Here is a 22,107-nt window from a genome sequence, read left to right on the forward strand (position 1 = left end):
GAAAGGTCGGGAGGGTGGGCTGGGCAAGAGGAGTCAGCAGAGGGCAGAGCCAAGCCGACTAGGGGGAGCAGAACAGCAGGAACCACAATGCCAAGGAAAGCACAGGAGAAGAGCCGGGGCGGAGGGGAGGGAAGACTGAGGGGAGGCGGGGACAGAGGGGAGGCGGGGACTGAGGGGAGGCGGGGACAGAGGGGAGGCGGGGACTGAGGGGAGGCGGGGACTGAGGGGAGGCGGGGACTGAGGGGAGGCGGGGACTGAGGAGAGGCGGGGACTGAGGGGAGGCGGGGACAGAGGGGAGGCGGGGACAGAGGGGAGGCGGGGACTGAGGGGAGGCGGGGACTGAGGGGAGGCGGGGACTGAGGGGAGGCGGGGACTGAGGAAAGGGGGACTGAGGGGAGGCGGGGACTGAGGGGAGGCGGGGACAGAGGGGAGGTGGGGACTGAGGGGAGGGGGTAACTGAGGGGAGGGAGGACTGAGGGGAGGCAGGGACTGAGGGGAGGCGGGGACAGAGGGGAGGCGGGGACTGAGGGGAGGGGGTAACTGAGGGGAGGGAGGACTGAGGGGAGGCGGGGACTGAGGGAGGCGGGGACTGAGGGGAGGCGGGGACTGAGGGGAGGCGGGGACAGAGGGGAGGCGGGGACTGAGGGGAGACGGGGACTGAGGGGAGGCCGGGACTGAGGGGAGGGGGTAACTGAGGGGAGGGAGGACTGAGGGGAGGCGGGGACTGAGGGGAGGCAGGGACTGAGGGAGGCGGGGACTGAGGGGAGGCGGGGACTGAGGGGAGGCGGGGACTGAGGGGAGGGGGGACTGAGGGGAGGGGGGACTGAGGGGAGGCGGGGACAGAGGGAGGCGGGGACAGAGGGGGGCGGGGACAGAGGGGGAGACAGGGACAGAGGGGAGGTGGGGACTGAGGGGGGCGGGGACTGAGGGGAGGTGGGGACTGAGGGGGGCGGGGACAGAGGGGAGGCAGGGACAGAGGGGAGGTGGGGACTGAGGGGGCGGGGACTGAGGGGGCGGGGACTGAGGGGAGGGGGGCTGAAGGAGGCGGGGACTGAGGGGAGGAGGAGACAGAGGGGAGGAGGGGACTAAGGGGAGGCGGGGATTGAGGGTGACAGTGAAGGACCTACCAACCCCACCCCTACCTTGGTAGAAATAACGGTTTTTCTATACTGCTGACCTTGAATTTACCTCAATCCTTCTGCCTCACCTCCTCAATGCTAGAATTAAGGTATACCAACCCATCCTGAGGCCCCTGGGCGGCCAGGTCTAGTGAGCCCTGCCAGATGGCCAAATAAATACACCCACAGCCCGCAGGTGCCAGCCAGCCACTCACGAAGGACATCTGGAGCGTCAATCAAGTTCAGAAGATCGTCATCCTCTTGGTGCTGGGTGTACTTGAGCTGAGTGCGCTGATGGGCAGCGGACAGCACGTCCCGGAGCACCTGGATGTCACGCAGCTTCTTGCACAGGTTGGCCTCCCTCAGCGACTCCTCATGGTAGCCGATGGCTCGGTGCAGATGTCCTTTACCTGCAGATAGAAACATCTCTGATTGAGTAACTTAAAAAAAAAAAATCCTAGCCGGGAGCCTGTAATCCCAGCACTCAGGGAGACAGAGACACACAGATCTCTGCGAGTTCAAGGCCAGCCTGGTCTACAACTTGACTCCAAGACAGCAAAAGCTACACAAAGAAACTGTCTTGAAAATATAAAACATCGGGGGGTGGGGGGTGGGTGCTGGAGAGATGGCTCAGAGGTTAAGAGCACTGCTTGCTCTTCCAAAGGTCCTGAGTTCAATACCCAGCAACCACATGGTGGCTCACAACCATCTATAATGAGATCTGACGCCCTCTTCTGGTCTGCAGGTGTACATGCAGGCAAAACGCTGTAGGCCTAATAAATAAATATAAAAAAAGAAAATATAAAACATTAAATCCTCCCTCTCTCTCTCTCTCTCTCTCTCTCTCTCTCTCTCTCTCTCTCTCTCTCTCTCTCTCTGTGTGTGTGTGTGTGTGTGTGTGTGTGTGTTTGATGAGGTAACTTTTTGGTGGTGGTAGCGGGGAGGAGTGAGTTCTCAAATATCCCCGGCTGGCCTCAAACTTACTTTCCATCCTCCTGCCTCCATCTCCCCACAGCCATGCTCTACCCCACCTGGTTTATGGGGTGCTAGGGATCCCACCCAGGGCTGCCGGGCACATGCTAGACGAGGCTCTGCCAACCGAACAGCTAGGGTAACTGTTGAGCAGAGCTCTGAAGTGAATGAAGCAGCGGCCTTGAGGCTACGTTGACAGGAGAATGTTCCTGAAAGGAAAACAAGCACCGAGACCCTGGGGCAGGAGCATAGCCAGGTCTTCAAGGAAGGTGGGTGATGACTGGAAAGAGAGGGGTACACAGAAAGGTAAGACAGGCTAGAGCAAGGACCAGATCTCTCCTGACCATATGCATGCTGGGAAGGCCAGAGAAGAGCCCTGTCAGGGTGAGAGCACAGGACTAAGGGAGGGAAGGGGAGGGGACACAAGATAGGAGCAGAAGGGCCAGGACGGAAGAGGAAAAGAGGGGAGGGGACCAACAACAGTTTCCACAGCAGTGTGGCAGAGGGCCAACCAAGGACAGACACAGGCTTATGAGGTAGCTAAGGACCTAGTAGCTCAGGAAAGCCCTCTGTAGCTAGGGGCTGGCCCACACAATTCCTCAATGCTGGGTGGTCTACGCCCCCCCACCCCACCCCAGGTCCTCTCTCGGCACCCGGCCTTGGGGCTGCTTGTGAGCTGAGGCGTGCGCAGCAGCGCCCAGCCCCAGGACAGGACTACGCACCCAGCAGCACCCGCTGCTCAGCGTTCTTCAGCGTGGCCAGAGGCGTCATCCCTTCTGGCATGTGGTCGTAGAGCTGAGAGAGACACTTCTCCTGATGGTCCTCGTCAGAGCCTGGCTTCACTGCAAAGACAGCTCCAGGTTACTCTCTCACGCTCTGGAGGCAGCGCCCCCGACCTGGCTTCTATATGAACAGTGTCATTAGGTTTTGGTTTTGGGTTTTTTTGTTTTGTTTTGTTTTGTTTTGTTTTGTTTTGTTTTTGGTGGTTTTTCAAGACAGGGTCTCTCCATGTAGCCTTGGCTGTCCTGGACTCGTTTTGTAGATAGACCAGGCTGGCTTCGAACTCACAGCAATCCCATCTGCCTGCTTCTGCCTCCGAGTGCTGGGATTAAAGGCATGTGTCACCATGCCCAGTGTCACCAAGCTATTTTCGGCTCCAGGGCAGAGCCCAGGCTAACAGGCCCCGCAAGCCTTTGCTACCAAGGGGATAGCCACAAACCAGGGGTTCAGGATTTGACCTTGGACCAACCTCCTCTACCTGACACTCCTAGTTGAACATGGCATGGAACCTTCTGGAACAGCTCTGAGTTGGTGATGGCTCCCTCATCTGCACTACCCTAGGGGCTGCCACAGCTCCCGATAAGCCTCCCTCTTTACTTCTTCCTCCCTGACAAAAAGTCATTTTTGTTCATTTGGGAGAGAGGGTCTCTAGTCCTCAGGCTGGCCTGACACGGACTATGCAGTTGAGGAGAACCCTAACTTCTGATCTTCTTGCCTCTGTGAGGGTTCTGGGCTTGTACTGAGCCCAGGGCTTGCTGCACAGTAGGCAAGCGGCCTAACTACTGAGCCCTATGCCCAGCCGGTGTGAGGGTGGTGCTGACTGTGGAGATGCGGTGCCTAGGAGGGGAATATGCCCCAACCCTACAAGGTTTAAAACACCAAAATGAGGCGGGGCGGTGGTGGCGCACGCCTTTAATCCCAGCACTCGGGAGGCAGAGGCAAGTGGATCGCTGTGAGTTCGAGGCCAGCTTGGTCTACAAAGCGAGTCCAGGACAGCCAAATAAATAAAATAAAACAACTCAAAATAAAACAAAACAAAAAACACCAAAATGAAGGAATAAAGTAGCATGCACGCTTTCTACACAGCAGTGACAGGCTGAGGCAAGGACTAGAGCCTGAAGCCAGCCTAGGATATGTGGCAGAACACTATTCAAATGGAAGAAAAAAAAAACCCCACAGTGATGGAAGACACCAATCGTTTTCAAACTGGCCTTCGTGAGGTCTCAGTACAGACTGTCTATGCAATCCCTGTTTTAATGTACGGTCTTCTTGTTGTTTTTTGGTTTTGGATTTAATTAACTAGACGAATTAAAATAAACACTACTGAGCAAGGCCCTGTAGCCCATCCCCCATAACTGCCAAAATTAAAAATAAAAAACAAGCCATGTGTGGTGGCCCACATCTTTAATCCCAGTACTTGGGAGGCAGAGGCAGGTGAATCTCTGAGTTCGAGGCCAGCCTGGTCTATAGAACAAGTTCTAGATGGGTTACACAGAGAACCCCTGTCTTTAAAAAAAAACAAACCATAATAATAGTAATAATAAATATAATAATAAAATTAAAATTAAATTATATTATTAAATTAAATAAAATTAAAATTAAATAATTTTTAAATTTCATTAATAAAATAAAAATTAAAAATAATTGGGGCAGGAGAGATGGCTCAGTGGTTGAGCGTAAACTGTTCTGTAGAGGACACCAGTTCAGTTCCCAGCACCTGCATCAAACAGCTCACAACCTCTTATCCTCCAGGGCATGCAGCGCCCTCTTCTGGCCTCTGTGGGTACCGCACGCATATGCACAGACCCAAGTACACACTCGCACAGATGTTCCGTGGATGTTTGAAAACACTCCCCATAGGCTCATATATCTGCCTGGTTGGTCCCCAGTTGAACTGCTTGGGAAGGGTTAGGAAGTATGGCCTTGTTGGAGGAGGTGTGTCACTGGGTGTGGTCTTTGAGGTTTCTAAAGCCCACACTGGGCCCCGTGTTTCTCTTTCTCTCTGGCAGCTGCCTTTGGACCAGAATAAAGCTTTCGGTTACTCCTCTAGCCCCATGCCTGCCTGCTGCCATGCTCCCTGTCATGACAGCCACGGACTAACCCTCTGCAACTGTCAGCAAGGTCTCAAATGCTTGGTCATGGCGTCGCCCGGCAGCAATAGTAGCTAAAACAGCATAAATTAAAATTAAAAGTAGCCAGGTGTGGTGGCACACACACCTTTAATCCCAGCACTCGGGAGGCAGAGGCAGGTGGATTGCTGTGAGTTCGAGGCCAGCCTAGTCCACAAAGTAAGTCCAGAACAGCCACAAAAAAAAAAAAAAAAAAAAAAAAAACTCGAAAAACAAAAACAAATAAAATTAAAAATAAATATTAAAAAATAAATTTTAAGCCCAGATGTGGTTGCGCGTGCCTTCAATTACATCACTTGGAAGTACAGAGGCAGGTGGATTCCTGTGTTAGAGGCCAGCATGATCTATATAATTTTTTTTTTTTTTTTTTTTTTTTTGTTTTTCGAGACAGGGTTTCTCTGTGTAGCCTTGGCTGTCCTGGACTCGCTTTGTAGACCAGGCTGGCCTCGAACTCACAGCGATCCACCTGCCTCTGCCTCCCGAGTGCTGGGATTAAAGGCGTGCACCACCACGCCCGGCCATGATCTATATAATTTAGACCCTGTTTTGACAAAACAAAAACAAAAACGTTAGAAAGGAAAATCCTTTAAAATCCTATTTGTCCCTCTGACTCCCATTAGAGTCAACCCTGAATTCCACAGGCCTGTGTGATAGCCACTTGGGTCAATGTGGCCTTTCTACCTGTGCCTTTGTGGTGGGCATATGTCCAAGGCAGGATGGCTACTGCCACCCAGCTCAGCATCCCCCAAAGGTAGCAAGCCCATAGTCCTGAGCCTGAGCCTTACGCTGGTGGTCGATGAGGAGTGTGGCCGCGAAGTAGTGAGCCAGGGCCCCGTAGTGGTGGGTCTTCACGTAGGCCACGCTGGCCCACGAATACGGGACGTTTTCCTTCACCGGCTCCTGGCTCATGGCTGCATGAAGTTGCCGGTAGGCCTCTGCCACCTGGAACAGAAGGAAGATGGACAAGGAGAGCCTGGTATGGGGCGGGGCTGGAGAGGAGGCCCTCCCAAGCCTGGCTGCAGAGAAAGAGTCCTTTCTTCTAAAGCCAAGTCCCCTGCTGGAGAATGCTCCAGAGTGTGGGCACACAGCCGAGAGCGAGTCCTCCTCCCGCCCTCAGCAGCAGCGCTAACAGAGCATCAAGCAACTGTGTCATTAGGCTGCTTTTTCGGCTAAGCTGCTGATGGGCTCGGTGATCCGTATCCCAAACACCGGGACCTGCCAAGTAAACGCTGGCCAGCAGCCTCGAGGCGGCGCTGGCACATGGCTCCGGTTGCGGGTGAGCTGCTGCCGAGACCCTCCCTGCCCGCCCCCCCATGCACTCCCCCTGGCTCCTCCCAGCACCTGTCCCAGTGGATCCCGCCCACCCAGAAGTCACAGGAGCTAAGAAGCCTTTACCTTGGCGGCCTCCTGAGCCACCTTTACCAGCAAGAAGAACTCATTCTGGATCCCCGGGAGGCAGACTTTCTCAAACACGCTTTCTTGGGCTTGGGCGAGCATCATTTTGACCAGCACGCTGAGCATGGCCGGGCTCATGTCGTAACTTGGAGTGTGAGTGAAAGTCTCTTTCAGGTAGTTTAAGACCCCTAGGAGCAGAATTCATGGCTCATTAGTAGGAAACCACACTTATTTTATTATGCTGCTGGAGAGAGGGAAGAACGAAAATACATCTGGGGTTGGTGGTGTCACTCACAAATGAATGCTTACACAGCGTGCAGGAAGCCCTGAGTTGAAGCCACCGGCTGTCTGTCTGTCTGTCTGTCTGTCTGTCTACCCTCTATCTAATGTGCACATACACTTTATATACATATTTATATTATATATGCACACATATACACACACACACATATATGCATGGCAGGCACCCATCATCCTAAAGTATATTGGAAAACCTATATTTGCCAGGCGGGGTGGTACACACCTTTAACCCCAGCACTAGGGAAGCTAAAGCAGAAGGACGGAGAGTTCAAGAACATTCTGGACAACATAGCCGGACTCTGACCCTCTGCTGCCGTGCTATCTCGCCACTGAGCTCCTTTGTGCAGACCTCACACAACTGCACAAAAGACCTGTCTGCTCCCTTGGACACCCACGCTCGCTGCAGCGCTAGTCACAGCAGCCAACTGACAGACGGACTACTCCAAATGCCCATGGACGGGTTAACAGGTGATCACAGTATCTACACACACACACACACACACACACACACACACACACAGAGCCTTAAGAGGACTGAGGGATGGGGCTAGAGAGTTGGCTCAGTGGTTAAGAGCACCGTCTGCTCTTCCAAAGGTCCCGGGTTCAATTCCCAGCACCCACATGGCAGCTCACAACTGTCTGTAACTCCGAGATCTGACACCCTTACACCGATGCACATAAATTTAAAAATTAAATAAAAATATTTAAAAAAAATAAAAAGAGGACTGAGGGAGGGGCTGGAGGTATAGCTCAGTGGTAGAGTGTGTGCGTACAATGCGAGCGGCCCCTGGGTTCAATCCCCCAGGACCACAAGTAAAATGAGGAATGAGCCGGCTGTAGTGGCCTTTCATACTAGCGCTCTTCCCAAGTGCGGGAAGGGATCTCTGTGAGGTCCAGGCCAGTCAGCTCTCAAGACAGTGGAATGAAAACCCTAACCCTGATGTGTGGACAAACGTGAATGAACACTTTATGCCAGGTACAATAAGCCAGCCACAGAGCGACAGATGGTACAGGATTCCATTTGGTGAGGCTCCTGGAACCGTACAACTCAGAAGTCACTAGGAGCCGCAGGAACAAGGGAAGTGACACCATAGTCTAACAGGTACAGAGGTGCTGGGTGTGGTGACACATCTCTGCAGTACCAGCACGTGAGGATGAAGCCGGAGGGTCAGATGACCCTGTCTTTTTTTTTTTTTCCCCTTCTCCCTTGGTATTTCCAGACAGGGTTTCTCTTTGTAGCTCTGGCTGTCCTGGACTCACATTTTTTTTGGTTTTTCAAGACAGGGTCTCTCTGTGTAGCCTTGGCTGTCCTGGACTCACTTTGTAGACCAGGCTGGCCTCGAACTCAGATCCGCCTGCCTCTGCCTCCCAGAGTGCTAAGATTATAGGCGTGTGCCCCGGCAATGGTTTGACCTTGTCTAGATAGGTGAATAAAAGCAGAGATGAAGAAGGCTGAGCACAGAGTGCGTGATGGGGCCGTGCTGCGGCCGGAGGGTGGTGACGCACTTAACGGGGCTGAGCTGTGCACTTAGAAACGGTCACCATGGTGATTGCACCTCACGCCTGTTTACCTCAGTAAGAAATAGTTAAAACTGAAATTTATGACAGCTATACCTCGCCACAATTTTTTTTTTTTAAATTGGAGTCTCTTTGAAGTCATTTGCATATGCATGAAGCGAGGGAACCAGCTGGTTCTCTCTTGTTTCTGTCCCACCTGGGAAATTCCATCCATGACTGGGCATGTGGTGGAGAAAAGAGGCGGCGGAGTGAGTGAGGGGTGCTGGGCACCCTGTGGATGCCTCCGATGGATGTGCCCACGCTGCTGCCCTCAGCTACCTCCTGACACGTAGGAAAGTTAACCATGGCAAGCCCTGATTGATGGTTTAACCTGGAGGGGAAGTGGACAGGACAGCTTACATCCCACCCGACTGGTTCCTCTGGTTCTGCTGCCCCAGAGAAGGATGATGTTGAGCTGGGGGGGGGGGGGTTGCTAGCGCCCCCCCCCCCCTTCCTTCCTCCATCCCAGACTGGCCTGGTACTAAAGTTTCTTTGTTTGTGTTTCTGAAGCCTTGGAGGCAGGTCACAAAGTGTGACTCCCTGAGATTCCTCAGAAGCCAGCACAATGAAATAAACCTGCGATCCCCAACCAGCCAGAGGCTGCGAGTTCGAGGCCAGCCTGAGCTAAACAGTAACGCAACTATGACGCCTCCAGGAGTCAAAACGGCAGAGCTGTGGCACTTCTTGGGATGCAAAGTGCCGTCTCCAGGCCGGCTCACAGGCCCAGGAAGGCACAGAGGGCAAGGGGACGCTAAGCTGGCATTCAGGAGGCCGAGGCACGATGACCTCCTCAAGTTCAAGGTCAGCCTGGCTGACATAGTGAGCTAAGGGCTATCTTGGGATTATCTAGCGACAACCTATCTCAAAGGATTAAACACAGAAGCAATCAGACTGGCAGCTCGGAGGGTCACACGGCGGTCTGGCCTCCACCTGCTGCTGTCATCCTCCATGCTCAGGCCCACTCTCCTGCAGACCCAGGCCCTGCCAGGAGGGGGAAGCACAGAATCCTCTGATGCCTCAGTTGGTGCCAGGCTGACCCGCTGCACCGGGTATGCTGACCCCAGTCCCCTCCGCCTTGGTGCTGAGCAGGTTTTCTTTCTTTGACCCTGATCCTGGTTCATACCAGGTTGAGCTGCAGGGGTGATGAAGTTTAAAATGGGGGGGGAGGGCGTGGAAACAAGCTGACTGTGAGGGCACGCATCTCTCATCTTGGCGCTTGGGCTGAGGCAGGAGGAGCCAAAGTTCCAGGCCACACCCCTGCCCCAGCACCATAGAAAAGAGCATCTGGGAGGGCTCTGGGCCATGTGGGAGAGCGACAGTGGCAGCAGGCTCCTGGTACACGGTACCTGAAACCGGTGCTGAAATCAGCAGCCGCAGGCTTCGCAAACATGGCAGGATTAGGCATAACACAAAAGCGCAGATAATAACAGTAATTCTCTTTATCTGAGGTTCAGCTCTGTTCCAGCTCAGTTACCTTCAGCCAACGGTAATACGATAATATTGCACGGAAATTTCCAGAAACAAGCAATTCGTAGCATTTATCCCACTGAGTTGTAATCACTGTTCTGTTTTTATGGGGAGCTGTTAATCTTTGACTATGTCCCATCTATCGTAGATACGGACAATACACGTGAATTTTTTTCTTGGTCTTTCCTTCCAACTCCTTTCCCCATTCCTTTCATTTTCTTGCAGTACCACAGGACAAACCGCATGCTGGGCAAGTGTCCTACCCCTGAACTCCACCCCCCACCTGTACACAGGCTCCAGGACTGCTTACAGCGTCACACATGCGTGTCTCAGAACACGTCCCCTTACGGATAGATGGCCATGCTGACTGATATAGACACAACTAATAGGAAATTCTAAAGGCCACATCTCCACTAGTTAGGGCTGTACTGTGCTCTTGCCACCGGAGCCACTCACCTGGAAAAGATTAAGCATTAACTACAAGCCTCGCCATGTACATTAGCCCTACTGGGCAGAGACCACATGCTGCCAACCATGAAGTAACTCTCCAGACCAAGAAGCGACACAGCTGTTCCTTCTTCCTTTATGTGCATTATATAGAATGACCCTAGTGTCTCCTTCAGGCTCGTCAAGCTTTCTACCTCTGAGCCACCCCACTGCGCAGCCCCTCACTGGGGGATTCTAGGCAGGGGCTCTACCACTGAGCCACACCCCAGCCCCTCACTGGGGGATTCTAGGCAGGGGCTCTACCACTGAGCCACACCCCAGCCCCTCACTGGGGGATTCTAGGCAAGGGCTCTACCACTGAGCCACACCCCAGCCCCTCACTGGGGGATTCTAGGCAGGGGCTCTACCACTGAGCCACACCCCAGCCCCTCACTGGGGGATTCTAGGCAGGGGCTCTACCACTGAGCCACACCCCAGCCCCTCACTGGGGGATTCTAGGCAGGGGCTCTACCACTGAGCCACATCCCAGCCCCTCACTGGGGGATTCTAGGCAGGGGCTCTACCACTGAGCCACACCCCAGCCCCTCACTGGGGGATTCTAGGCAGGGGCTCTACCACTGAGCCACACCCCAGCCCCTCACTGGGGGATTCTAGGCAGGGGCTCTACCACTGAGCCACGCCCCAGCCCCTCACTGGGGGATTCTAGGCAAGGGCTCTACCACTGAGCCACACCCCAGCCCCTCACTGGGGGATTTTAGGCAGGGGCTCTACCACTGAGCCACACCCCAGCCCCTCACTGGGGGATTCTAGGCAGGGGCTCTACCACTGAGCCACACCCCAGCCCCTCACTGGGGGATTCTAGGCAGGGGCTCTACCACTGAGCCACATCCCAGCCCCTCACTGGGGGATTCTAGGCAGGGGCTCTACCACTGAGCCACACCCCAGCCCCTCACTGGGGGATTCTAGGCAGGGGCTCTACCACTGAGCCACACCCCAGCCCCTCACTGGGGGATTCTGGGTAGCTGCTCTACCTCTGGAGCCACACCCCCAGTCCCCACGAGACGTGTAAGGCATTGGTACTTGGTGGGTCTGCAGAGGACCCAGGCAAGACTTTTCAGCTAGGAACAGAACGAACAATTCTTTTTTTTTTTTTTTTTTTTTGGTTTTTCGAGACAGGGTTTCTCTGTGTTAGCCTTGGCCGCCCTGGACTCACTTTGTAGACCAGGCTGGCCTCGAACTCACAGCGATCCGCCCGCCTCTGCCTCCCGAGTGCTGGGATTAAAGGTGTGCGCCACCATGCCCGGCTTACGGACAATTCTTATGCTAGCAGGTAGCTCAAGACTGAACGGTGGCAGCCTGGAGGACACGCACCTGCAGCTCTCTGGAAGGCATCCACAGCGCTCTCCAGCCCAGCCTGTGTCTGCCGGTTACAGCGGGTCCCAATCTGGGTGTACAGTGCCCCAATGTTGAAGAGAATGCTGGCCTTCTCCAGCAGCAGGTTCTGCTGGCTGACCGGAACCCCAGTGAGGGAGTCATACCTATGTAAAACAAAATACGCTCATGAATGCCACTTCTGGGCACCCAAGACAAAACAAAAAACAAAAAAAAACCTCACTTCTCACATGAAATTCAAAGATGCACAGGCAATCGGGCTTTTGTTTCCAAGCCAGACGACAATCTGAATATATAGAACCCATGCCTGTCATCCCAGCACTCGGGAGGCTGAGGCAGGAGGATTGTGAACAGTCTGGGCCACCCAGCAAGAACCCGTCTCAAGAAAGCATCTTAGACTTTTTAATTTTTTTTTTTATTTTTTAAAGATTGATTTATTTATCATGTATACAGTCTTCTGCCTGCATGTACACCTGCACACCAGAAGAGGGCACCAGATCTCATTATAGATGGTTGTGAGCCACCATGTGGTCGCTGGGAATTGAACTCAGGACCTTTGGAAGAGCAGCCAGTGCTCTTAACCTCTGAGCCATCTCTCCAGCCCCTAGACTTTAAATTATCATGGAAGAGTCTAATCTTCTGCTTAAAAATCTTTCTGTGGTACACATCTATAATCACAGCATTTGGGTTGCAGAGACAGGAGGCTCCCAGCCAGTTTGAGGTCAGTTTAAGAAGGACTTGGGACTACACCGTGAAATCCCGCCCTTAAAAACAAAACAAAAATTCTGTTTCTTTTTTGCTGTCCTTGTCATTGGGACCAAACTCAATTTCAGCTCACACCGGCAGCCATGCCCCATGTAAGAAAGGAGTCTTCTCAAAAACCAAAACAAAACAAGTCTTCCTTCTCATTAATTCCAGCTGAGAGCCCTGCTTTCCCCCCAGTGACAACGGGAACACACAGAAAAAAGGCCTCTTTTACACGGTTCATTTGTTCTGAGAAGCAAGAAGCCACAGTCGCTTGCTGGCTCTCCATCTCTGGGTCTTTCCACAAACACTTTACAGGCAGTCCCCCGCCCCTGGAGCCCACAGGGCAAGGGGCAGTCAGAATGGGGGTGTGCAGAGCCGAGGGACCCCAGAGAGCACCTACCAGGTAAACAGGAGCCCCATGTGGCGGGTAGGCGGGAAAAACCGACTCTCCACAAAGCCCAGCTGCATGAAGTAGGATGTGAGCAGCTCCACCCCCGCCTCGTCCCTGCTGGGTGTCCGACACGCCTGAAGGGAAGACATGAGGTAAGAGCAGGGTGAGAACCGAAGCCCGGGGCCCATCACTGCACACGCGAACACAACCTTGCTGTGGGTAATCACCAACTCTAGGAGACCAAGTCAGGAATCCCCGGAGCCCAGCCCTTTCATGGTTTTCTGGGTGATCCTGACAGCCACTCTCTAAGCCCCTGGATTCCCTAAGGCTGTTAGCATCAGTCACATAACGTCCTGAAGCCACAGCAAGCAAAGCGGACACCCCTCCCCCCCCTAGCCCCCCCCCACCCCTGCAATGCTGAGTTTACCTGTCGCAGGTCCATAAGGTCTGCGATGTCATCCTCGTACAAACAGCTATCTTCACTATAATGTTCCAAAATAAAATCCTGTAAGGAAAAAAAAAAAAAAAACAAACAAAACCAAAAACATGCGAGTCAACACGGGTACCCTGCACGTACCAGACCCGGGGTTCTGTCTCAGCAGGAGAGAAACTGAGTCAAGGCACAGATCTACACAAATGGCTTCTACTGACCAGCTCGGGTGGGCTCATATTTACAACCTGGTGATGCTGACCTTGAACATTCCCTAAGTGAGCATTGACGAACATTCCCTACTGTAAAGATCTGGGTTAGCATCTCAAGTATCCATGGAGAAGCTGGGGCTATGATCAATGCTTGGGCCTGGGGAAGAGGCAGGCATAACCAGATACCAGGGTCACTATTCCTCACAGTTACCTGGCATTCTCTAGCCAAAAAGTTATAGACTATAATAGAAATATTACGTAATTTATTTATTTATTTATTTTTTGGTTTTTCGAGAACGTAATTTATATATAATTATTTATGTCAATAATACATTATTTATATATTGGAAATTAATATAAATATTTAAGAGGAAGCTAATAAAATCATTTGAGAAAAAAATGTGTTTATAAAACCCAAGAACAGAACTGCAGGGCATGGTCATACACACCTTTAATCCCAACAATTGGGAGGCAGATGCAGGTGGATCTCTGTGAGCTCGAGGCCAGCTTGGTCTACATAGTGAGTCTAGGACAGCCAAGGCTACTCAGAGAAACCCTGTCTCGAAAAACAAGCAAAAAAACCCAACCAAACAAAACAAAAAAGAAGAAGAGGAGGAGGAGGAAGAAGAGGAAAGGAGGAGGAAGAGGAACAGGCGGAGGAAGAGGAAGAGAAGGGGAGGAAGAGGAAGAGAGGAGGAAGAAATAAGCTGATGGCGTACACCTTTAATTTCAGCACTCAGGGAGGCAAAAGCAGGCAGATTAGTTTGGGGCCAGCCTGGTCTACAAAGCAAGCCCAAGGACAGCCATGGCCATACAGAGAAACCCTGCTTCAAAAAATAAAAAAAACAAAAAAGAATAGAAAAGAATAAATAAAAAAATTTTTTTTTTGGTTTTTTGAGACAGGGTTTCCCTGTGTAGCCTTGGCTGTCCTGGACTCGCTTTGTAGACCAGGCTGGCCTCGAACTCACAGCGATCCGCCTGCCTCTGCCTCCCGAGTGCTGGGATTAAAGGCGTGCGCCACCACACCCGGCTAAGAATAAATAAATCTTAAGACAGAAAAGTCAAAGGGGGTGGGGAGGTGGCTCAGTAGACAAAGTGCGTGCTACATAAGTATCAGAACTTGGGTTTGTGTCCCCAGCACCCACATAAAAGTTGAGGCTATGGTGCATGCTTTGAACCCCAATGCCTGGGGGAGAGGTTCACTGGTCCACTACTCTAAAGAAAGAAAAAAAGTTGAATGAGCTCCAGGTTCAATGAATCATGTCTTAAAACAAGGCCCCGACAGGACCGCTGCACGCACAAACCCACGGAAACTGTGGCTGCCTGCATAAGATCTGCTGCACAAGACCAAGCCAGTCAGCATTCCAGCGCAAAGCAGGGAGGCCTCCCGAGCTCCCACCCCTAGGCGAGAAGCTCTTGACAGCTGATGGCTTCTGGGTAGGGGGACCTGGTTTTCTTCAAGGGTGCAGCAGCCCCTAGGAGAGTTATAAAAATATGTGGGGCAGCCAGGTGTGGTAGTGTGTGCACCTGTAGTCCTAGCAGCCAGGTGTGGTAGTGTGTGCACCTGTAGTCCTAGCAGCCAGGTGTGGTAGTGTGTGCACCTGTAATCCTAGCAGCCAGGTGTGTAGTGTGCACCTGTAGTCCTAGCAGCTAGGTGTGTAGTGTGCACCTGCAGTCCTAGCAGCCAGGTGTGGTAGTGTGCACCTGCAGTCCTAGCAGCCAGGTGTGGTAGTGTGTGCACCTGTAGTCCTAGCAGCCAGGTGTGGTAGTGTGTGCACCTGTAGTCCTAGCAGCCAGGTGTGGTAGTGTATTCCTGCAGTCCTAGCAGCCAGGTGTGGTAGTGTGTGCACCTGTAATCCTAGCAGCCAGGTGTGGTAGTGTGTGCACCTGCAGTCCTAGCAGCCAGGTGTGGTAGTGTGTGCACCTGTAGTCCTAGCAGCCAGGTGTGTAGTGTGCACCTGCAGTCCTAGCAGCCAGGTGTGGTAGTGTATGCACCTGCAGTCCTAGCAGCCAGGTGTGGTAGTGTGTGCACCTGTCGTCCTAGCAGCCAGGTGTGGTAGTGTGTGCACCTGCAGTCCTAGCAGCCAGGTGTGGTAGTGTGTGCATCTGTAGTCCTAGCAGCCAGGTGTGGTAGTGTGCATCTGTAGTCCTAGCAGCCAGGTGTGGTAGTGTGTGCACCTACAGTCCTAGCAGCCAGGTGTGGTAGTGTGTGCACCTGTAATCCTAGCAGCAGGTGTGTAGTGTGCACCTGCAGTCCTAGCAGCCAGGTGTAGTAGTGTGCACCTGTAGTCCTAGCAGCCAGGTGTGGTAGTGTGTGCACCTGTAGTCCTAGCAGCCAGGTGTGGTAGTGTGCACCTGTAGTCGTAGCACTCAGGCGTGGTACTGTGCACCTGTAATTCTAGTTCAGAGGCAGGAAAATAGACCAGCTAAATAGATACAGTCTCAAAAGAAAATAAAAGCAAAAATAGCTGACAGAAACATTGTTCAGTGCACTAGCCTAGCCATTGTGAAGCCTTGGGTCCAATTTCCAGTACTGCTAAAACATCTAAGAAAGTTAGATGGGGTGTCATACTTGAGAAGTAGAGGCCAGCCTGACCTACCTATGACCCTACATCAAAAAACAAATCAAATCAAACTAAACCACCACCCCTCCCCCCAAAAAAAATCCTGGAGCTGACCAAAATAAGAGAATTTATTTTAATGGCATTTCTCCTCCCTTCTCCTAACACTGGGAATGGAGCCCAGGTCTTACACATGCTAGGCCAGCGCTCTTCACTGAGGTGCACCCCCGAGGCCTGGGGGTGTGTGCGTTAAAGCCTAGGTCTTTAAATAGAGCGAAATCACATCATGAAACTCGCTTGGCCTAACATTCCGAGGAAACACAGGGCAGGTCTGAAATGGAACTGCCCGGATCAAGTTCACCCGGCCACTCCTGTGGTGGCTGCATTTCTCTCAGGCATAAATGTGGAATGGAGAAAATTGAAAGCCTGCGAACAGGTCGCATTTTTGCACGACTGACATCTGTAGACTCCCTTTTAGGCTTAAAATGAGATGGTTGGAAACCTCAGCTGAGCTGTGGTTGGCCATGTCCACAACATAGGCTTTTTTTTTTAAACTCTCTTTAACATGGAATTTGGCACGTGACCTATTTGGCGCTCTTACCCGATGCCATAAAATCCTCAGGTTTCTATGCCACAAGTCTCCTTTAGAAATGCCTGCATTCTTGTAACTCTGGCACCAAGGTAGATCTTAAAGAAACACAACCACAAACACAACTCAAGGCATTCCTTCAAATACTTGGACTGTCCCCCCAGGGCCATGGCGGGTCACAGCCGGAAGGTCACGCACCTGTGAGAGGCCAGCAGAAGGCAGCTGCTACTCAGATGTTTTCCTCCCAGAAAAATCAACTTTTCTGACAACCTCGAGTCCTAAACTGCTACTACCTGCCTTTCTCTCCAAATAGACTACACCCCTCTCACAGGGAGTCGGCCTGTATTTGAACAGGGCAGAGCAGACGTTCAAAAAAAAAAAAAAAAAGAAACCCAAAAAACTGGGGGCTGGGCATAGTGGCACAGCATTTCAGGCCAGCATTTGAGGTCAGCCTGGCCTATAGAGCCAGTTGTCCAGGACAGCCTGGGCTACACAGAGAAACACTGTTTCTGTGTGTGTGTGTGTGTGTGTGTGTGTGTGTGTGTGTGTGTGTGTGTACACTACTCAGTGGCTAAGAGTTTCTCTTGCAGAGCACCTAGGTTCATTTCCCAGCACCTACACTGCAGTGGTTACAACCATCTATAACCCCATTCCAGAGATCTACCGCCATCTTCTGGCCCCTATCAGTACTGCACACACATGGTGCGCATACATACATGCAGGCAAATTATCCGTACACCACATCATCATCATCATCATCATCATCATCAATAATTTGAATACTCCTGGCAAAGGCTCGATTATTTATTTATTTTTATTTGTTTACTTATTTTTTTCGAGACAGGGTTTCTCTGTGTAGCCTTGGCTGTCCTGGACTCACTTTGCAGACCAGGCTGGCCTCTAACTCACAGCAATTTGCCTACCTCTGCTTCCTGAGTGCTGGGATTAAAGGTATGCTGTTTGAGACTAAGAGCACAGCTCACTGTCGAGTGCTTGCCTTGCATAGACAGACTAAAAGCACAGCTCATTGTAGAGTACTCGCCTTACATGCACAAGGTCCTGGGTTCCAGTCCCAGCACATTCAAGGGGACAGGGCTGGGTATCAGAAGCCACCAGAGATGGCAGCAAGGGTTTCAGAGGTATAAATAACACAATAGTCTCCCAGTGAGTGGCTGAGGGAGGCCTCAGGGTCACCTTGAAGACATCAATTGACGCTTGAGTCCATGCTGCCTAAAGCCACTGCAAAGAATGTGCCATTTCATTTCCACCCACCGTGAGCCCAAGGCCCACTGTCTGAGGCTTACCTTGAGGGCGACTGAAAAGTCAACTTCTTTGGTTTCCTTCAAGCCAAGAGGGATCAGAGGGATGGTAAATGCCTCCCTATAAAGAACACACAGGGCTCATGAGCAGCATACCCTATAGCACCCCCTTTGTACCGTGGCCTCGCCTCCGACAGCCCACCCTATAGCAGCCCCTTTGCACTCACGGCCTCGCCTCCGACAGCCCACCCTATAGCACCCCCTTTGTACCCGTGGCCTCGCCTCCGACAGCCCACCCTATAGCACCCCCTTTGTACCCACGACCTTGCCTCTGACAGCCTACCCTATAGCACCCCCTTTGTACCCATGGCCTCGCCTCCGACAGCCCACCCTATAGCACCCCCTCTGTACCCGTGGCCTCGCCTCTGACAGCCCACCCTATAGCAGCCCCTTTGCACTCACGGCCTCGCCTCCGACAGCCCACCCTATAGCACCCCCTTTGTACCCGTGGCCTCGCCTCCGACAGCCCACCCTATAGCACCCCCTTTGTACCCACGACCTCGCCTCTGACAGCCCACCCTATAGCACCCCCTTTGTACCCGTGGCCTCGCCTCTGACAGCCCACCCTATAGCACCCCCTTTGTACCCGTGGCCTCGCCTCTGACAGCCCACCCTATAGCACCCCCTTTGTACCCGTGGCCTCGCCTCTGACAGCCCACCCTATAGCACCCCCTTTGTACCCGTGGCCTCGCCTCCGACAGCCCACCCTATAGCACCCCCTTTGTACCCGTGGCCTCGCCTCTGACAGCCCACCCTATAGCACCCCCTTTGTACCCGTGGCCTCGCCTCCGACAGCCCACCCTATAGCACCCCCTCTGTACCCGTGGCCTCGCCTCCGACAGCCCACCCTATAGCACCCCCTTTGTACCCGTGGCCTTGCCTCTGACAGCCCACCCTATAGCACCCCCTTCGTACCCGTGGCCTCGCCTCCGACAGCCCACCCTATAGCACCCCCTTTGTACCCGTGGCCTCGCCTCCGACAGCCCACCCTATAGCACCCCCTTTGTACCCGTGGCCTCGCCTCCGACAGCCCACCCTATAGCACCCCCTTTGTACCCGTGGCCTCGCCTCCGACAGCCCACCCTATAGCACCCCCTTTGTACCCGTGGCCTCGCCTCCGACAGCCCACCCTATAGCACCCCCTCTGTACCCGTGGCCTCGCCTCCGACAGCCCACCCTATAGCACCCCCTTTGTACCCGTGGCTTTGCCTCTGACAGCCCACCCTATAGCACCCCCTTTGTACCCGTGGCCTCGCCTCCGACAGCCCACCCTATAGCACCCCCTTTGTACCCGTGGCCTCGCCTCCGACAGCCCACCCTATAGCACCCCCTTTGTACCCGTGGCCTCGCCTCCGACAGCCCACCCTATAGCACCCCCTTTGTACCCGTGGCTTTGCCTCTGACAGCCCACCCTATAGCACCCCCTCTGTACCCGTGGCCTCGCCTCCGACAGCCCACCCTATAGCACCCCCTTTGTACCCGTGGCTTTGCCTCTGACAGCCCACCCTATAGCACCCCCTTTGTACCCGTGGCCTCGCCTCTGACAGCCCACCCTATAGCAGCCCCTCTGTACCCGTGGCCTCACCTCCGACAGCCCACCCTATAGCACCCCCTCTGTACCCACGACCTTGCCTCCAACCGCCTGGCTCAGGTCCCAGCCTCCCAGCCTCCCAGCCTCCCAGCCTCCCAGCCTCCAGGTCAACCAAGCACCCTTTCCTTCTGTTTGAAAATGGCTCGCAGCATCCTAAGATGCTGGACACAACAGCCCCACCCAACAGAACCCCACTGTGTTGGTCCTTCAGTTGCCCTCTGTGGGGAATTGTGCTAAGGTTAACGTTAGAGCTGCCCGTGTACGAGGCCCATGTCTGGTGTCCTCACTGTTCTCTACCTGGGTGTGCGCATCTTTGCTACGCTGGCCCTCCCTCTAGCGCCCTCCCTGGCCCCAACGTCTCCCACGTTAGAACCCGGGCCTCTGAAGGCTCTCTTCTTTTAGGGACATCATGCCATGTATCTTATTGCACATTACCCCCAGAGGCCACGGGTGTCACCCCACAGATTGACCTGCGAATGCTCCTTGGGCCCACATTCCTAAGGGTAGGGCCAGAAGGAAGTGCTGTGTTTTGCAAATAGGGATTTAGCTCTTTGACCTGTAACAAGAGACCTCCATGGGCTGCTGAGCCCAGCCCAGAGAGAAGGCCAGGAATGCTGGGCAGGGTTGAGTGGACCAAGGCTGAAAGCTGAAACTGCCACTGTGACACAATGGTGCTAACAGTGAGACCCAACCCAGGTATGTGGCCGCCCCGGAAGACGGAAACCTGGTGCAAGCTGGTGCATCTAGGTTGTTCGAGGCTCCTGGGTCCTCCTCAGTGCTCAGTGACTGGCCCAGTGAGAGGAGGGACCAACAGATATGATGAAGATTCAAGATACTAGGGGACCTCCCAATCCCTGGGTGGCACTAACATGCCTTTCTGTGGCGGGGGTGTGAGTTCACAGGCGATCCCACTAGCTTGCCTTCGGGGTCCTAGCAATTTAAGTCATCACCTGCCGTCATGGCCAGGTGCGCCAGGTGTGTGCTGGATAAAAAGGACCCACCCGCCAGTCTCTTGGTTTCTTTCAGTCTCTCTCCCTCTCTCTGTCCTTCTCTGCCCTCATAGCTCTGTCCCCGTCTGTCTGTCTGTCTGTCTTTCTGTCTGTCTGCCTGTCCACACGTCCAATCATCCACCTATACCTCTCCTCTTGGAGGCTAGCTCCTCTCCCCTTCCCCCCTCTCCCAAATAAACTTCCTTATACCAAGATGCATTAATCACACTTAACACTGGGGCTCTCGGAGGAGTTTTCTCATTTGCACACTGAGATCATGTCTTCTCTCCCCCACCTCACGGAAGTGTTGGAAGACCTAAGATACTAAAAAAGGGGGACAATTCACTTGGGGGGCATGCAAGGCGTCACCTGGAACCCTCACGTCTCTCTCCTTTTTTCCAGTGACGCAGGCGACACTAACTGGAGCCACTGTGAGGAGTAGCCACGTGGGGCTGCAAGAGCCTGCTCTGTAGTAAGGACGCCCCTGCTCCTCAACACAGCAACAGGAAACCAGACTGTGCCCACTGCCCTGCCTGGGACGCTTGAGCCCCTTAGCCCTCTAGGGTGACATTGGAATCTGAAACCAGAGCACAGGTTGAGAGAACCTTGCGGAGGGGGTGAGGGTTGGGGGAGTGGTGTTTGTTGTTGTTTGTTCTCACTGGGTTTTCGAAGCTGCATTAGAAGCCCACAGGTAAGCCAGGCAAGCACAGGTGTCGCCTGTAATAGCCAGCAAGGTCCTAGGCATTGAATGCTTGCCTCTCCCTGAGGAAATGCCCCAGATGACATACAGAGGGTTAGTATTAGGAAATGTACATTCCAAAGGGACTCAACATTCTAGTGTCTTCCTTCTGTTAATGCAGGAAATAATTTCTTGTTTCCACTCAGGCTCATCAGCTTCTTGAGAAGGTACAGCTTCCCCCATGCAAAAACCATGGAAACCACTTCCTTGAAGCATTTTGGCCATTTTGGTTTGGTTTTGTTTTTTTGACACTCAGAAATGGGCCTTGTACAAACTACGCAAACACTCTACCACTCAGGGCCCCAACCAGGGATCCTAAGCATGGGCTGTACTGTTGAGCCACGCCCCCAGCCCCTCACTGGGGGATTCTAGGCAGGGGCTCTACCACTGAGCCACACCCACAGTGCCTCACTGGGGGATTCTAGGCAGGTGCTCCACCACTGAGCTACACAGACCACCCATCTTATTTTTTCTTTAACACAGTATCTTGCTACATAGCTCAGGCTGGCCTCAAACTCGTGATCCTCTGTGTCTCAGCTTGCTGAATAGCTGAGATTATTGCTCCAACCTACCAGACCCTGTTGGTTATTTTTTTCTTAAACACAGGTATTTCTCCACCCTACCCCCAATGGTTCACCTACACGCAACGGAGGAACCTCTGGACTTTCCTGAGTGCCTCACCCCAAATACAGCCCGAGGAATGGTTTTGAATCTCAGAGTTCATTTCTGAAGGATCTCCCCATTGTACCATCTTCTGTGGGGATTGAGATGGGCCCCCGACTCTTCAGGGTATAATATGTACACCAAAGCAGTTTATGCTTTTTGGCATTCAATTCACATCCAAGCCCTGTCCCTACAAACCTCACAGGTTCATCCCTGTCACCCCAGTAGCGCTGCGCGGCCCACTGGCCCCAGTTGGGTGGACCATCCTGGATGCAGACACACTCCGCAGCTCAGAGAGCGTGCAGAGAGCACGGCTCAC

The 22,107-nt window shown here is 53.2% G+C and overlaps 1 protein-coding gene and 1 long non-coding RNA gene across 4 annotated transcripts in view; one reads left to right on the forward strand and one right to left on the reverse strand.

Moving 5' to 3' along the window:
* RHPN2 (rhophilin Rho GTPase binding protein 2) overlaps positions 1–22,107 on the reverse strand; it is a 59,783-nt gene that overhangs the window by 11,913 nt on the left and 25,763 nt on the right. For all 3 annotated transcript variants that reach the window (XM_084770817.1, XM_084770818.1, XM_084770816.1), the window contains exons 4-11: positions 17,792–17,867; positions 13,123–13,200; positions 12,705–12,829; positions 11,537–11,703; positions 6,395–6,582; positions 5,785–5,941; positions 2,813–2,932; positions 1,334–1,528 (exon numbers count right to left, since the gene is read on the reverse strand). In XM_084770817.1, coding sequence (XP_084626943.1) covers positions 1,334–1,528; positions 2,813–2,932; positions 5,785–5,941; positions 6,395–6,582; positions 11,537–11,703; positions 12,705–12,829; positions 13,123–13,200; positions 17,792–17,867 — 1,106 coding nt within the window. The remainder of the gene's footprint in view (positions 1–1,333; positions 1,529–2,812; positions 2,933–5,784; positions 5,942–6,394; positions 6,583–11,536; positions 11,704–12,704; positions 12,830–13,122; positions 13,201–17,791; positions 17,868–22,107) is intronic.
* On the forward strand, positions 20,003–22,100 carry LOC311591344. Its single transcript, XR_014777072.1, has 3 exons — positions 20,003–20,093; positions 20,789–20,980; positions 21,732–22,100. It is a non-coding gene; the product is annotated as an uncharacterized lncRNA (long non-coding RNA).

The sequence above is a fragment of the Acomys minous genome (assembly GCF_964271855.1).
Source record: "Acomys minous genome assembly, chromosome: 20".
Classification (NCBI taxonomy): domain Eukaryota; kingdom Metazoa; phylum Chordata; class Mammalia; order Rodentia; family Muridae; genus Acomys; species Acomys minous.